At 38.6% G+C, this 17,069-nt stretch overlaps 1 protein-coding gene across 1 annotated transcript in view; it reads left to right on the top strand.

Moving 5' to 3' along the window:
- Nucleotides 1–17,069, top strand: part of CFAP47 (cilia and flagella associated protein 47) — a 573,852-nt gene that overhangs the window by 315,589 nt on the left and 241,194 nt on the right. Inside the window, exons 37-38 of the mRNA XM_012642083.1 lie at nucleotides 4,939–5,009; nucleotides 6,327–6,472. Of these exons, the coding sequence (XP_012497537.1) occupies nucleotides 4,939–5,009; nucleotides 6,327–6,472 (217 nt within the window). The remainder of the gene's footprint in view (nucleotides 1–4,938; nucleotides 5,010–6,326; nucleotides 6,473–17,069) is intronic.

The following is a 17,069-nucleotide window of genomic DNA, read 5'->3' as shown; positions in this document are numbered from 1 at the left end:
AGAAGTAGAACTTTCCTATGAGCATAGGAACATTCAAAGAGGGAATTCCAGAAGCAATGGGTAGGGGTATGCATAGGAGCATATGAATTAAGGTTGAAAAGGTGATAAAGCATTTATCATTCCACTTTGTAATTATGTCTCAGAAACCTACATTTCATTGCAGACTGTATGCTCCATGAGTTTAGGGGCTTCATCATTCATCCCTGTATCCCAGAATAGCTTGGCTCAGAATAGCCACTGAAATTGTTATTGAAACTACAAGGGAGTTTCAGCCTAGGTCTAGTTGCTTGCCACACAAAGAGCCAATTATTGAGATAACAAGGATTGCCAAGGAAGAAAGTAATTTTTAATATGAAGCACATCTGTCAGGAGAACAGGGAATCAGAATCAGCCTCAAATGCATCTCCCTGACTAATGGAGAGTACAGGCTTTTTAAGAGGGGCTGTGTGCATTGGGGCAGGTTGTAGGGGGTGGCAAGTTTTGATATCAGTAAGTCTACCAAGGAGGCTTCAGAATCTCAGCTCCTTGACTTCCAGAAATTCTGCCATTTCTGGGAAACAACTCAGAAAGTTCAAGTAATTAATTAAAAGATTCAGGGTTCTGGTCATCATGCCCTAACCGGCCTGAGAATCTAAAAGATGGGAGAGGATTTCAAAAAAAACACATAGGGGTTATTGAAATTTGTTCTTAAAGCCAGTCACAAAATGAAAGAAAGCCGTGATAGAGATAATTTTCTGGATCCTGACTCTTGCTAAAACCCCAACAAAATCTGGATTCTGGAGAGACATGATTTAAAAATACTTCCTGCTACTATACTAAATAATTAGGAACAGTTAGAATTAGGTACATGTCTTAGTCTGTTATGGCTGCTGTAACAAAAATACCATATACTGAGTGGCTTAAACAACAAACATTTATTGTTCACAATTCTAGAGGCTGAGGAGTCCAAGATCAAGGCACTGGCAGATTTGGTATTTGGTGAGGGTCCTCTTCCTGGTTCCTAGAGGTCATTCTCCTTGCTGTTTCCTCACATGGAAGAAAGGGGTGATAGAACTCTCTGGGGTCTCTCTTATAAGGACACTAACCCCAGTCACGAGGGCTATACTCTCATGATTTAATCACTTCACAAAGACATCATCTCCTAATACCATCACATTGGGGATTAGGTTTCAACAAATGAATTTGCAAGGGTGCCGGTGGTGGGGAGTCACAGACATTCAGTCTATAGCAGTAAGTCTCTAAGGAAAGCAGAGTGAATAGAAGGCCAGGTATAATAAGAGTAGTAATCTACCGTGATCCTCTTGTTCTAGAGTAGAGTTTCTTAACTTTAAAAAGTGCTATCAGGCTTTTTGGCAATCTCTTCAAGGCTATTGCACTTCAAAGCATAGTATTTCCTAAACACATAAAATAAGATGCAAAGATTAAGAATGTCTTAGTCTGCTCAGGCTGCCGTAATGAAATGCCATAGACTGGGTGGCTTAAACAACAGAAATTTATTTCTCACAGTTTTGGAGTCTGGGAAGTCCAAGATCAAAAGGCCACAAGGCAAGTTTCATTCTGAGGGCTCTTCTCTTGGTTTGTAGTTGCCTGCCATTTCTTTGTGGGCTCACATGATCTCTTCTTCATGCAAGTGTTGGGGAAGAGGGAGAGAAAGCTCTTCTGTATCTCTTCTTATACTGAGACTAATCCTATCAGATCATGGCCCCACCCTTATGACCTCATTTAAACTTAGTTATCTCCTTATGTTCCTTATTTCCAAATACAATCACATTAGGGGTTAGGACTTCCATATATAAATTTGAATGTGACATAATTCAGTCTATGGCACAGAGGAAACTAATAATAGATTATCAAAATATTTCAAAAATGTAATGTAACATAATAAAATATGCACTTCTTTATTAACACTATGCATAAGATCTAATGGTGGAGCTAACAGCTACCGTACTTTAAAAGTAGTGATGAACACGATATCTCAAGATACGTGCAACAACTGAAATTCGATATAAACCTGTGATTTTGGTGACCAAGGCATAGGTACAGTTGATCCTCTTATGGTTTGATTTAAATTGCTGTTAAAAGTGAGTGGAAGTCAAGATGGAATATTTTCCCCATTCAAATTTGTAGATCCACTCTGTCCTTAGAACCTCAGGTTATGGCCCCTTGCTTTAGACAGTTCTCAACTTCCCAGGGGACAAACTGGCACAAAAAGTAGCAAGTATCCCATTTTTACTGCCCTCTAGATGGCCACACGGCCCGTTATAGAGGAACTCCTGGACATATGGAAGATAAAATTGTTGTCAAAACCGCAAGAGAATTTTAGCCTAGGTCCACTTGCTCGTTGCACAAAGATCCCAATTATTTAGACAATGAGGATTGCCAAGGAAGAAAGGAATTTTCAATATGACAGACTTCTTGTCCAGTGAACGGGAGAAGCTGCCCCAAATCGTGTCTCCTGCTAACAGAGATCATCGGCTTTTAAAGGAGGCTCCACCTCCCTTCAGGCAGCTCATGGGGTATCTCACCAGGGGCTACAGACACTGGGGACAGGTTGTGGGGGATAGTGAATTTTGGAGTCAGGAAGTCTGCCCTGGGGCCTTCAAAATCACAGCTCCTTTGTCTTGCAGACAATCCACCATTTCTTGTAACAACTGGAAAGGTCAAGGAGTTAGTTAATGGAGAGGATTATATGGGGTTCTCTGAAATTTGTTCAATGGGAGGCCAGTTACAGAATGAATCTAAAACTTGATTCTTTCATATTCCTTCCCATGATGCATAAAAACTAGACTTGAACCAGATATTGTGCTGTTTGGTTTAAATATAGTCCTGAATGCCTGCTCTGGAGTAACTTTATGAAAATTTCTGATAAAGATCTTCCTAAACCTTTTGGTATAGGCTTGAGTAGGAAGTCACTTTTAGGGCTGATTTATTCATGCCCTGAAGAGAACCAATCCAATGTCATTTTATCATTTTAGCTTGAAAAGAGCTGCAGGTGACTACTGTAGATGAAAGAAATGTTACCCCTTCACACATCAAAAGTAGGTTCCACTCCGTGACTCTAGCCCACTACTAGGTCAGCAGGAAACATTTCATTCCTTGATCTACAGTATTCCATATAATTTTAGCCCTTTTTTGATGCTTTTCTTCCCAAAGACCAAGGTTTTAAACATGCTCCCTCTTCTATCACTTCAGTAATAATCTATGAGCATTTAGGAAAATGGTAGCATAGACTGAAGTGCAGGGAGTGACAAAAAGGTAAATGAGTTAAGTTATTTTCTATTATGTCTTTGGGACATCAAAGATACTGGTTTTGTTAAAAAAAATTGGGTTTATCGCTGACTTTCTAGACTCAGAAATATTAGGTAAAATAGAATTTTCCCAAACCAAATTATCTTATCCAATTATTTTCTGATATCTTTAGTAATCATGATGACCATTGGATTTATAAACAAATCAATACAAATTCCTAGGTCTGCAAAGTTTTCTATCAGTCTTTAACATAAACAGTGTAAGTAACTCAATTTTTCTGGATTTGAGAGTCTCTTTTGGGATGAGGCAACTCTGATTTCTTCAAAAGTCACTTTCATTACTTGTTTCCAACAAAATAGGTAAAGAAAAGAAAAAAAAAGATTTGAAGCCCAAATTGGCCTGCTTTTCTACTCATTATAATAAAAAATGATTGAAGGACTAACAATTGCAAGTATTGAACAAAATGAGATTTGGAGATTATCTGTGGATTTTAATCAGGTGTTCCACCCAGAACTCTTAATATTGAAGAGATGGCAATGGAACTGTATACAGAGAAATAATAAGCATTCTTTGTTATTCTGTCCACTCTGTATAGTTTCCCTTATATGCTAAAATATCCATCTATTGTGTCTATGGGAGCCTTAAATTATCTATCAAATGCTCAAATTACATAAAATATTAAATGTTCTTTACTTTTTTAACAAATATATTATTTACACTGCTAAGCAGAATACCTATACTCACAGGTATAAAGCATAGTATAATTATAAGAAGTGGTAAATAACCTCATTAAGAATGTGGTGTAAAGAAAAGACGGTGTTATTCATAAAAATCAAATGGAGAAAAGGAATTGATATGTTTAGAATAACTTTACTTGGAAATAGTCAATATATTTTTGGAGCATCAAAGTCAGGTAAATGTAGATGGCAAGGTGAGAAAATATGGGGTTTTGTATTCTCAGACCGAAAATCAGGCAATCAATACCTATGACCCAAATATTAATTGACAACGTGTTGAGCAAAATAATCATGAATACCAAAAAAAGAGCAATATGGGGAAAATCGATGGGTTCTGGAGGACTTGGAACCTTTCAAGGGAAGCAGTTGTTTCAGGCTGTGATCTGCTAATTCATTTTCAGAAACACAACCAGAGATTAAACAAATGCCCAAATTTCTTTCCACCTTTATAAGAAAGAAGCAAATGTGGAAACAATAAACACAGAGAAAGGAATTTTTTGAAGAAAGAAAATTCTATAACCACTTCTAGAGATAGTACCTGTTTAGTCTTAATTGAGACCACCTACTATTTGAGGCTCTGGATTAGGGTTTTATCCTAAATTGAGACCATGTACAATTTGAGTGTCTGGATTAGGGTTTTTCTTGTTATTATTATCAAATTTCCTCTTCTCTACAGTAATGTATTTGAAAGTAAAAAGCAATTATTTTTACCAAATTAAAAAAAAAAGAGTAGTGGAAATATGGATGTTTGTTAGTTTCCTTTTTGGATCTTTCTATTTTTTTAATTTATCAAACAATATGAACATCAAATGATATTTGAAAAATATCTGTGGTTTTTTCATATTGTATTGTAGTTAGCCATAACTTTTGAGGCTCTATAAGGCTTAACTAAGAAATTATTTTTGGGTTTTATTTGTCTTGTTGATGTTATTTTCCTATTTTCTTTTGACAGTGATAGTGTGCGTAGCAGCGGATGTGATAGTCTTCAGGGCTGTTCCCATGCCCCAGAGGCCTTAAGAACCTGTGAGTATCTAAATAGAAGTTCTTATTTGTTTTAATGTCTGACTTTCATGTGCAAGGCATAAACTGAAATGAAATATTCAACAGAGGGTGGTTACCATGATAGAATGACAAGCCCTGGGGATTACTGGCTGGATGAGAGACTGAATTGTGGGTCCTCTACCTTTTCTGTTGACAACCCTTTGGAGGACTCTTCCTGCATCTCTCATGTCACTTCTGAGTCTAGTTCTCTCCAAAGTACAAAACATTTATTTAGATATATGGCCTTTATGTCTCTGTTGGCTTATTCTAAACTGTTTAAACATATTTAGGGGACAGATACCACCAAGTTTAGAATTACAAGGAGATGACAGATTTGCTTTGTTGTATTAAATAGCTACAGGTCAAGAAAGATGAGTAGAATGATGGATAGGAAAACAGATAGGAATGTTCTGCTTATCCATAGCTGCAGAACAAACCACCCCAAATGTACTGGCATAAAACAACAAAAATCAATAATGATGATTATCTCTCATACTTCTGGGGTGACTGGGCTCAGCTGGGTGACTCTAGCTCAGGGGTTAGATGGAAGCTGGGGCTTGAGTTATCTCGAGGCTTCCTCACTCACATGTCTGATGGTTAATGCTGCCTTTTGCCTGGGACTTCAGCTGGGGCTGTTGGCCTAGACAATTACCCGTGGCCTCTCTGTGTGGCTCAAGCTTCTGGGGTTGCAGTAAGTTCTAAAGAAGAGTGAGCCAAGAAAGAGAGCTAACTGGCAGAAGTTACATTACAGTTTCTGATCTAGTGTCAGAAATCACACTGTTTCACTTCTGCTGCATTCTAGTGTACTATTTGTTAGGATCTAACAAGCACCATGTCACCACATTTAAGGCATTATCAAAGAATTTGTGGGAATGTTTTAAAACTACAAAATATCTATATATTTATATATTTATATATATAGATAATCAGTCCTTTATTTCCAGTTGAAATTATTCATTATACCTTGCGAAACATTACATAGTCCACAACAATTTGAAGATTTTTGGAAGATCACTTTGCTACATATATCAAGGTTAATTTTAAACAGTAGTGAAATTCCATTTGTAATGAAATTATTTATTAAGAAATCTTTAATGATGCATTTTGTTATATCAAGCTTGAGCTGGGATCACTGTACTCTCATTAACATACGTATGTATCATCTTCTAATCTTGAATGCTAATGATTTGAACATTTTATATTGATCCCAAAACTTTAATAATTAATTGAGACAACTGCTTTATTTGAACAGCACTTATAAAATTATATGTTAATAAGCTCTGTGTCATGTTTTGCTAGCAATTAAGTCCGATTTCATCAAAGAGTTCTTCTGCTCCATGCCTACTGTTTACCTGGACGTGAAAGAAACTTCAAACCTGGAGCTATTCTTTCTTCCCTTTAACATCCACGTGCGCTACTGTGCCATCATCTTTACCAACAAAAATGTAAGAACAGAATTATGGTTTGTTTGTTCATCATGGGTTGCCACTTTAATGGAGTAATGAGTACCAGGTGACTTGAAGGCAGCTGGAGCCTCTAGAAATATAGATAATTTCAGCCATCAAGTTACTAAGCAAAGATCTTATTCTCTAGAATATCCAGAGTTACACGAGTTGTGGGTAAATTTTATAATGGCTGAATATAGGGAAGTCCCAGAGGAGCAGAGTGTAGACAAATTTAACCTTGCTCTGGCTCTATTTGTGTTAGTTATCTATAGCTGTGTAACAAATTACCACACACTGAGTATGTATTAGTCCATCCTGCACTGCTATAAAGAAATGCCTGAGGCTGGGTAATCTATAAAGAAAAGTTTATTTGGCTAACAATTCTGCAGACTGTATGAGAACCATGGCACCAGCATCTGCTTATGATGAGGGCTTCCAATCAAAGTGGAAGGTGAAGGAGGAGCAGGCATGTCACATGGCAAGAGAAGGAGCAAAAGAGAGAGGAGGTGGTGCCAGACTCGTAAACAACCAGCTCTTGTGAACTAATGATCTGACTCATTATCGTGAGGAGGGCACCAAGCTATTCATGAGGGATCCACCCCCATGACCCAAACACCTCCCAGCAGGACCACATTCAACAATGGGGATGAAATTTCAACATGAGATTTGGGAGGGTACAAACATCCAAACCATATTAGAATGGCTTAACATAACACATGTTTATCATCTCATATAATAATTTTTGTGTGTCGGAGGTCTAGGCATGATCTAGATAGTTCTCTGCTTAGGGTCTATCAAGCATTTGTTTAAGGAATCAGCCAGAACTGGGTTCTCCTCAGAGACTCAACTGAGGAAGAATGTGCTTCCAAACTCCTTCAAGTTGTCGTTGGAAGAATTTATATCCTTGTGGCTATGGGGTCCATGCAGCTTGCATCTTCAAAACCATCAAGGAAGAGACATGGGGGAAGAAAGGGAGACAAATAATGAAGAGAGAGAGAGAGAGAGAGAGAAAGAGAGAGAGAGAGAGAAACTGACTACAAAGAGAAGGTTTTGAAGCATTACCCCTTCCAGAAAGACACTGCCATGAGGAGGGAATTTACAATTCCCAGGATATAGCCCTGAATGTATCAGTTATGTGTACACTAAATTGAGTAAATATGCAATGAATTAACGGTAATTAGAAAGAGATACTGCCTTTACCTGGTGTCTATAGAATCATTTATGTGTTAAAAATAGTATAGACTATTACATATGTAAAATATAGTTTAATTTTATACTTATAATTATCACTTAGGAGGAAATAAAAGCCTTTTTATATATAGTAATGCTAAATCTTGTTTTTTATCTCCTTTAAAGGAGCTCAGGATTTAACTAAATTCCTTTCTACATAAAATTTGTGAAAAATAGTAACTATGATGTGACGAGCAGTTTTGTTTTTTGAGACAGGGTCTTGCTCTGTCTCATGGGCTAGAGTGCAATGGCATCATCATAGCTCACTGTAACCTCAAACTCCTGAGCTCCAGTGATCCTCCTGCCTCAGCCTCCCAAGTAGCTGGGACTACAGGTATGCGTCACCACACCCGGCTAATTTCTCTGTTTTTAGTAGAGACGGGGTCTCACTCTTGCTCAGGCTGGTCTTGAACTCCTGGCTTCAAGTGATCCTCCTGCCTTGGCCCCACAAATTGCTAAGATTACAGGTGTGAGCCACCTTGCCCGGCTTGACCAGTAGTTTGAGCAAATGCTTCATAATCCCTTTTTTGTATTAATTTATAATATAACCTTAGAAAATACTAGAGTTAATTCTCAATAGCACAGTAACAAGGTTGATTTTATTGTTTCAATTAGTCTATTGGAATATTAATGTTTGCTTAAATAAATTTAATATAATTAGTCAAAATATAATTATACTTAACTTGACATCTCAATTTATTACAACATGACTTTTGATTACACATATTTTGTCCTTGTCAGAGAAAACATTAGGAAAAAACAACAATCTTGAAATATATCACTGTCAATTGAGAAATAATACCCTCAACCTAAAGGACTGCATTAGATTACAATTACTTATGTGAGGAAACACATCTATTAATTTACACATTCAATTATATTACCGATCAAATTGAAAAATACAATTAGACGCTTAAATAGATGATCAAACATCCAAGCCCACCTAGTTATCGCCTGTTCTTATTAAATGTAGGATAACTGCTTTGCCATTAAGAACCACCTGTTTAAAACTGTAAAGTAATTAGGCCTCTATTTGATAGCTTTCCAAGTATAAAATAAAAACTTTTCTACTAACAGTGCTATCAAAGGAAAGGCCATTTCTTTCACTGTGGCTGTTTGATTTGAACTTTCAAATACAAAATCAAAAGATTTATGTAACAACTGTTTGAAAGTAAGAAACAGTTTTACAAGTCTTCCAATAATATTCATAGAAATTCTTAGCTTAGGGGAAAACCTATGAAAGCCCCCAAAACTGATGCTATCAAATTCCAGAAATTTAAAGAAATTTCTGCGGTAATATGGAACAGGGCAGATTAAATGGAGGAACCCCAAGCAGAATGAGGGCCCGCTCCCTGAGGAATTGGACCTTTTGGGAGGAAGAGTTTACGGATCCCTTTACAAAGCACAGAAACACTGCAAAGCACACAAGAATGCATTGATACAACCCTGGGGCTCTGTCTTCACTGTGGTGCCCAGCACGTGAACATCTGCTCTGTGTAATCACCCAGCATCGTTTAGCTGATCTATATGTGGGAAGCAGGGGCATCAAGCAGGGATCCTTGACCTGGGGGCTGAGTTAAGAGTGAGTCCCAGTTGCAGTCACTTGCTGTGGCATCACCAGCCCTTGTCCACTAACCCTTGAGCTTTTTTATTGATTCAACCCAGAGCCTCCTTTCCCCCTGGTAGATTTATCTTCCGGGCCTATCATCTGTGTACATACCTTAGTCACAACAAATTGAGACCAAAGTGCAGGTATTGCTGAGTTGAGGAAGCAGGGATGGAAGTCAACATCTCTGTGCTGCTTAAGAAAATTGGTCCAGCCCCACACCAGAGCTCCACATAACAAAGTGAGGTTCAGCCTTGCCAAGTCAAGCTGAAGGTGCCCACTCCCACAAAGAGGACCCTGCAAGATCTTGCTGGTTTATGGTCTAGAACCAGCAGTCCCCAACCTTTTTGGCACCAGGGACCGTTTTCATGGAAGACAATTTTTCCACGCATCAGAGTTGGAGCGGAGTGGATGGTTTTAGGATGATTCAAGCTCATTATATTTATTGTGTACTTTATTTCTATTATTATTAATTACATTGTAATATACAATGAAACAATTATACAACTCACCATAGGTTGGGGACCCCTGGTCTAGAACAATTAACCTAAGGCTACTCCATATTGGTTGTTAAATATATTGAATGCCACTCTGGCCATCTCCCAAATATTTGCATAAATAAGTGGGGCCACTTGTCTGACTCTTTGCACTATGGATCATTTTATTCTCCTCAGTCTTTTGTGTCTTCCTGTGTCTGTTAATGCAGAGATTAAGCTGGCAGTCTCTGTTATGTACATTTTTAAATATTCTACAACAAAGGTGTAACTTTATTATAAATAATGTGCAGAATTTAACAATACTGATTTTTGCTTGTTTATTGAATGTGAAGGTAAAACATTAAATTATATTGTGCTGAAATATTTATGCAATTTTATATTTAGGCAAACTAACTTGAGTTTTAAGAAAGATAACTTTATAGCTTGAGGGACTAAGTATTATTTGAGGATGGTTTCTTTTTATTTTCCATGATTTTTAATGTCAAGGCACATTTCATTTGCTCTTTGACTTTTTTTAATTCGATTTGTCACAACTGCTTTTTGGGGGAGGGGGTAACTACACTTCTCCCTACAGGGCCACACCCCTGAGTTCCTGGAAAAAATACAGAGAAGATGAAATCCCATCTGGCCTATAAATACTTTGAAACATTTATTTACCTCATAATGGCCGCTAGCAATATGGAGGCAGGTTACATGAACCTTGACGTCTCAGTCAATATAACAAATACTCACAAAGTCAGCCCCCTCCACACTGAAAGGCCTTTTCCCACTTCAGCCACTCTCCTTCCACCTATTAACTGTAAAAGCCTCGTCCTACAATAAGCATCACAGTCTTTTTCAAGGAAAACATGAGAAGAAAATCTGAAAATGAGAAATTCACACCTGATTGGTAGTTATTTATTCTTGGGGGGTCCCTTCTGGGTTCCTTATCAATGGTACATTTAGTCTGTAAAGATTCCACATGTCTGGTTTACCAACATTTTAGCTCCAGGGGATATCACCTCAAATGAAACATAGCAGATAAGGGAACAGTCATTCCTATTTTCCTAAATAGATATTATTTTTATGGACCATCTCATTCTTGAAGGAAGGTACAGATTATGGAGAATGACTATAGCAAATTTTGAAGTTATCCACCTTCAAGCTGGATTTCAATAATTTCGTTTTATAATAATATCCTGTTCATTACTCTTAACACAGTTTAATTCACCACACTATAAAGCCAATTTTCTTGGCAGGGTGAGCAAACACACAGAAAGAGAACGATCCCTGCACCACTTAATGGAATCGTATTCCAGCTAAGAAGGCAAACTTGCATGGTGCTGGCCCAGTTCACACAGAAACTCGTGTGAATTTGAATTATAGGTGCCTGCTCCAGGTAGATGAGAAAAGCTTGCTGAACATATGGCACATTCATATTAATTAGAAAAATGCATCTCGTATTCAGTGAATGCAGCCTTGTTCTGGGATAGCCTTGCCCTGCATAAGATGCCCCTTTGCAAAACATAACCTTTGCCAGTATATGTGGTGTCCTGGAACATGTTCACTAATTTCTTCAAAACAGCATACAGATTAGGACAATTTTTAGCGTAAAAGGGATAATTCATTTCTGTGTGATAGTAGAGACAGGGATAACTGATTAGTAGAGAAGTTTGGTCGAGAAGGATGAGTAGAAGTTTGCTAACAAAGCAAAGAAGTTGAGCAGGGGAAGAGATGTGCCTGGGAAAAGATTCTAGGAATATGAGGAAAATAGATAAGCATGAAATTTCATGGATACTTGGATGGCTGATTCTGAGAATGATTTGTTGCAAGTGATGGAAAATGGGTTGGGTGGATAAATTGAGTTGGACAATGAATTTTATAATTATAATTATTATTAAAAGCAGGAACCCAATGGAAGCATAGGCAGGATCTGATTTTATCTTTGTTTTAGAAAGCATCTCTGGTGCCAAAACAGAGAGTAGATTACAGGTTGGAGAAAGAAACTGGAGGCAGTGAGACTGGCTAGGAGACTCTTGTAATCTATTACACTGTTTCACACACCACTGCCTTCTGCTATTCCCTCTGTAATTCTGGCAAGGGATGCTGAGGACCACAGTTTATATTGCTATGAAGATCAAACTTAATGACAGTTCGGGTGATGTTCACACTTAAAGAGGAGCAAGTTTTCATTCACTTGCAGAGCAAACTGTTGGCAAATTTTTTAATAGAAACTGTTCTGAAAAAGGTGGTGATAAAAGGAAAGAGAGATTGTTGATCTCATTGCCATAAAGATTTCTAAAGTCTAGGGACAACTTCCTAGTATTGATGAGATGATGTCCTATGACACACCATGCATTTTTATTGAACAATCACTTCATATTTATGTTATTTAAATATATTTTGCCTTTTCAAAATGTCCATGGAATAATCTTCCAGGCATGCAATTAAGACTGTATTAAAATTTTGTTGAAAAAAGTTGAATATTTCAGTGCAGGTATACAAATCTTTTTATGAGTCTTCTTCTACCTTCATTGAATCTCCTAGCTCATCTCTCTGAATTATTCTAAATTACTTTATAAAAATATTATTTTAAAAAACAGTGATTATTCCTACTGTTTAGGTTCATGCTATAATTATGGCAGTCAAATATCACCTACAATGATTAATGATCTCTGTTTAGTGTATGAAATTTAACATGTTAGAATTTTAGTTTAACTCCCGTGTGCCTGTTTAGCCATCAAAATATTAACAATATAAAATTGTTCAACCAGTTCAAACAAATAAATTAAAAAACATCTAGACCCAGGAAAACAGAATAAATAGTATTTAATATCTATGAAAAAAACATGGAAATTTTCTGTCTAGGTCAATGCTTTCTTTTTTCTATTTTTTTCTCTTTTTTAAGATTGAAGTTATTTGTATCTGGAGGATGTCCATGATTTGTCTAAGGTTATGCAGCTAAATAGTGGCAGAGCTGAGATTAAAACTTTCCTGCCAATTCAGTGTTTGTGTTTCTCCTTTCTAGGTAATTAACAGCTGGTCATCTTATAAATTTGCATGTAACCATGCTATTTAAGGAGCACATTTAACTAGATTCACAAGAGGAATAAAATATCTTCTGTAAGGGCTTCTTAGACTTGACAATGGGCTTCGGCATCTTTCTGGAAAATATAATTCCAAGTAAGCATGCCAACTGCAATATATGAAATTAAGAGCAGGAAGGAACTTATATAGGTGACTATTAGAATAGCTCACAATGACAAGTGTCTGCTATGTGTCAGACAATTTCATTTCCCTTGTCACAGCCTCTAGATTTGGAATATAAGGGGCTTCTCTGTTTTAAAGAACTTTAAAACAGTTCTTTATTTCATTTGTGTTCCTTTCCTGGTCTAATTTTATTCCAAGAAAAGTGAAAGGAAATAATTAGACTATACTACAGATCATGGCTCTTCTGAATAATGTTCTGACGCAGACAAAACAGACACTATTTTTAATTATATTATGTGATTTTTAATAAAAAACAACATCGAAAATGAGCAAGTTAGGCAAAATAAATTTTTGAGAGATGGTAATATACTGTGTGTGAGATGTAGAATTAAATGGAATTGAAGAGAGTCCTAATTAATAATATTTTAATTGGCTAATCAATGGCTGAGAAGCTGTGCATAATTTATATTTGGGGAAAATATTTTGGCAAATAACAATTTGCTCCTTTTGAATTGACTCACATGGGTTGTTATTCATTTTCATGCAGTAGACAAGCTATAGTTCAGGTTTCATTCAGACATACATTAAAAAAAACAGGTAATTATGAAAACTCTATATTCATTGAGTCTAATTGCTTATGAATACTATATTTTGGGTAAAACAACTATTTTTAGATAAAAATAAGTATGGAAAAAAATGAAAGTAAAGAGTTAGTATTTTGTTTTCTCCAGTCTCTACTTTGTTGAACTGATACGTTTGTCCTCTACTTGAATTATTGAAAATTTTACATCTTTAATATTGATCACTCAGTTGCGTTTATACTAAAACAGACACACACACACACACACACACATCACATCACATTTCAAATGGCTAGCTTAGATTTTTCTTTGCAAAGTACATGGCTGCTGAAGAAAAAGTACTATATGAAAATTATATATAATACACTATTCATTACCAGGAATGTATGGACGTAAATACTAAACAATTTAAAACATTCAAAGTTTTCCAAATTCCTTTCTTCAGCATGAACTGTAGCTAATCGTGGATCTTAATAAAATTTTATACCACATGAGGTTGTAGAACCCCAAATTCAGACTTCTGTACTTGATGTGCAGCTAAAGCCAAACACTGTGGCACTAGTGCTTGGGGTAAAGATTTATTCAATTTGGCCACAATGAGAAGACAGGAAGGAAAATCTCTCAGTTCTGTCTTTTCAGAAAAATAAGGCAGTGAGCTTTTATGTGAGGTGGGGAGTAAAGTGGGAAGACTGTGTGACTTTCAGCCTCGGATAGCACCTCAAGTAATCAGAATTACGGGCATCAGCAGAGAGTTACAACTTTTTCAGGGGTCTTCATTCCTTCTGCAAAACAAACTCATCGATTCTCCATGAGACTCTGGAGTTATCTCCTCCTATTTGACAAAGAAATAGTGCGTCTGGAGTTAGTATTTGCTGTGAGAACAAGGGGTGCTGGGGAGGAAGCAAGCAGTTAACATGTGCCAGCAACCAATGTTACAGAGGAAATGGCCTGGAAAAAAAAAAAAACAGCAGAAATGTTTTCTGTCTCTTTAAAACCTTCTCACCCTTTTGGGGAACTAAAACCTGCATCCCTGCCTGAGGCCAGTGGTTGGGAGAGGCAGGGGAATGTCCTTTGTTCTTTGTGCTACAGGAGATAGCTCAGGAGAATGGTCTAGCCTGGATCCAGGCTGGCGCAGGTCTGGGCAGAGGTCATGAGATTGTCTTTGCTGGAAATGGGACAGATCAGAATCATCAACTGTAGCTGAATAGCAGTTGCCTGAAGGTGAATGGCCTCCCTTCAAAAACTCTGTATTTCTGCTAATAATTAGGAAATGGTACTTTGAGATATGAGTCTGCCATTTTCCTCATTTGCTGGCAAATTAATAAATCTCTTTCCTTCTCCTCAAACCACTTGTCCTCGTTTTTCTGATGTGGCCTCTGGGACAAGTGCTGAATTTTTGGTAACAGATTTAACATCCCTGGGTGGGCCCATTGGCTCCCTAGTGGAACAGCACCCTGAGACTGCTGGAAGATGCAGGAAGCAGCCCTGGGACAAGCCATGATTCTTCACTGGGATGAACAGCTTCTTTTTGAGGTGAGAGAGTGTGGGATAGTCCCAGCAGCTGCCAAAGAACGTTTTAGCTCTGGGGAACTCCCATCTCTCCCCACCCCAAAGTAGAGGCAGCTGCCAGCTACCACAATCTGAACTGAGTTGAGGGGAAGGAAACAGCTTTGGGAAGCATTGTGACAGCCTGGGCCATTTGTAAGTAAAGTTCCCTGGGATGCCAAGACCCTGATTTCACTCATTTGGCGGGGAGGGGGCAGGTTCAGACCTCTCTGTTGGATTTGCTTTGAGGTGCCAATCTGGGGGTGGAAATCAAGAGGTTGAGTGGAATTAGGGAACCTGGTTTTGACTGAGCTCATTTGTAGTTCCCAGGGAACCAGGGAGAGATTGGGAAACATTGATTCTTGTCAGACCTTCCTGTTGTCTAAGAATCATTTTATATCCTTTGGATTTTGAGAGAATTTGGTTCTCAATTTGTGGTTACCATTTGGTAAGGCCCTGCCATTTTGTGTTGAGAATTCTTCATATATTGTCTGTGCTTGTTATCTGTGAGTTCTGTTGCAACATAAAGAAGTTCCATCTATAAAAGTCCCTTGGGAAAAATTTTGTCTGAATGGTCAACTTACAGTTACGAACCTACGTGTAAAGAGAACGGTTTTATTGTAATCTAATGTACATGCTGGGGTGTGAGAAGTGGCTGTTAAATGAAACCTTGAATTATACTGTCTTACAACTGGAATTATTTTGTCAAAGGTCAGGTAAATGAGACAAGATCCCATATGTATTGGGTATGAAATGTCCAATTTCTTTAAGTTTGATTCAAGATTGGACATTTCCTATTTAATGACCTGAAAATATCTTAAATGCCTGGGATAAGTTAATGGTATACTTTGTTTTAGTTAAACAGTTAGATTCCCCCAGCAGGAGGGGGGACCAGTGAGCATGGCCTGCTGCCATGCGGTCAAGAGGAAACTGGGGGTGGGAGGACCCACCAACTGACCACCCCCAGGCACATGCTTGAAGCCACATGGTCCCTCTGGTGCCCGATGCTGTTGGAGTATTATGGAGCCCCTGTGGGAGGTCCACAGGGGGGCCAGAAAGTGATGCCTTCCCCACCCTGCCCCGTGCAGATCCCGGCTGGGGAATTGTTGCCACCACCGCAGAGCTGTGGCTCCAGGCAAGGGTAAGGAGGTGAGCTGGGAGTGGGCAGCCAGGGGAGAGCTGGGGTCCCTGCATCCCATCTCTGATATGCCCTGCCATCAAAGCTCTCACTGGGGTGCACCTGCTTTCCACCCTTCCTCCACGCTGCTGCAGGCTGTCTGTGGCTGATTGATGAAGGCAGGCTCGAGGGATTGGGGAGTCCCCCATACTTTCTGCACTTCCAGCAGCCTGTGTTGGTGGTAAGTGGCACCCAGGCCAAGCTCAAATGCGTGATCCTGGGGCAGCCGCTTCCCATTGTTGGGTGCGAGAAGGGAGAGCAACCTGAGCTTCCTGGCAAATGGTGCTGGGCACAGCCTTCAAGCAGCACATTGCCCACCTATGCAGGGTCTACATGTGTCAAGCCTACAGTGAGGCCAGCGAGGCCTACATGGTGGCCACCATCACCGTGCTGGAGCCACTGGCCCCTCAGCCTGAGCCCCAGCCCACCTAGCGCCTGCTGCCAAGGGTGGGGGAGTGTGTAACTTGAATTCTTTAGTCCCACATCCACTAAATTATGACTCAGGGTTCAAAATGGTCTCCCCTGGCAGAAGCTCAATTCGGCCACAGGATACCCTTAACCAGAGGAGGACAATTTATGTACAGTTAATGTTCTTTATAGCACCTCTTGTATATTCCTGGATAGAGCTGGAACACATTCTACTAAGTGAGGTATCCCAAGAATGGAAAGACAAGCACCACATGTATTCACCATCAAATTGGTATTAACTGATCAACACATAAGTGCACATATAAGAATAACATCTATTGGATGTTGGGCGGGGGGGGGAGGG

The sequence above is a fragment of the Propithecus coquereli genome, unplaced genomic scaffold (genome assembly GCF_000956105.1).
Source record: "Propithecus coquereli isolate 6110/MARCELLA unplaced genomic scaffold, Pcoq_1.0 Scaffold173, whole genome shotgun sequence".
Lineage (NCBI taxonomy): Eukaryota > Metazoa > Chordata > Mammalia > Primates > Indriidae > Propithecus > Propithecus coquereli.
Note: the sequence above shows the minus strand (reverse complement) of the source record. Positions and strands in the feature narration are given on the sequence as shown.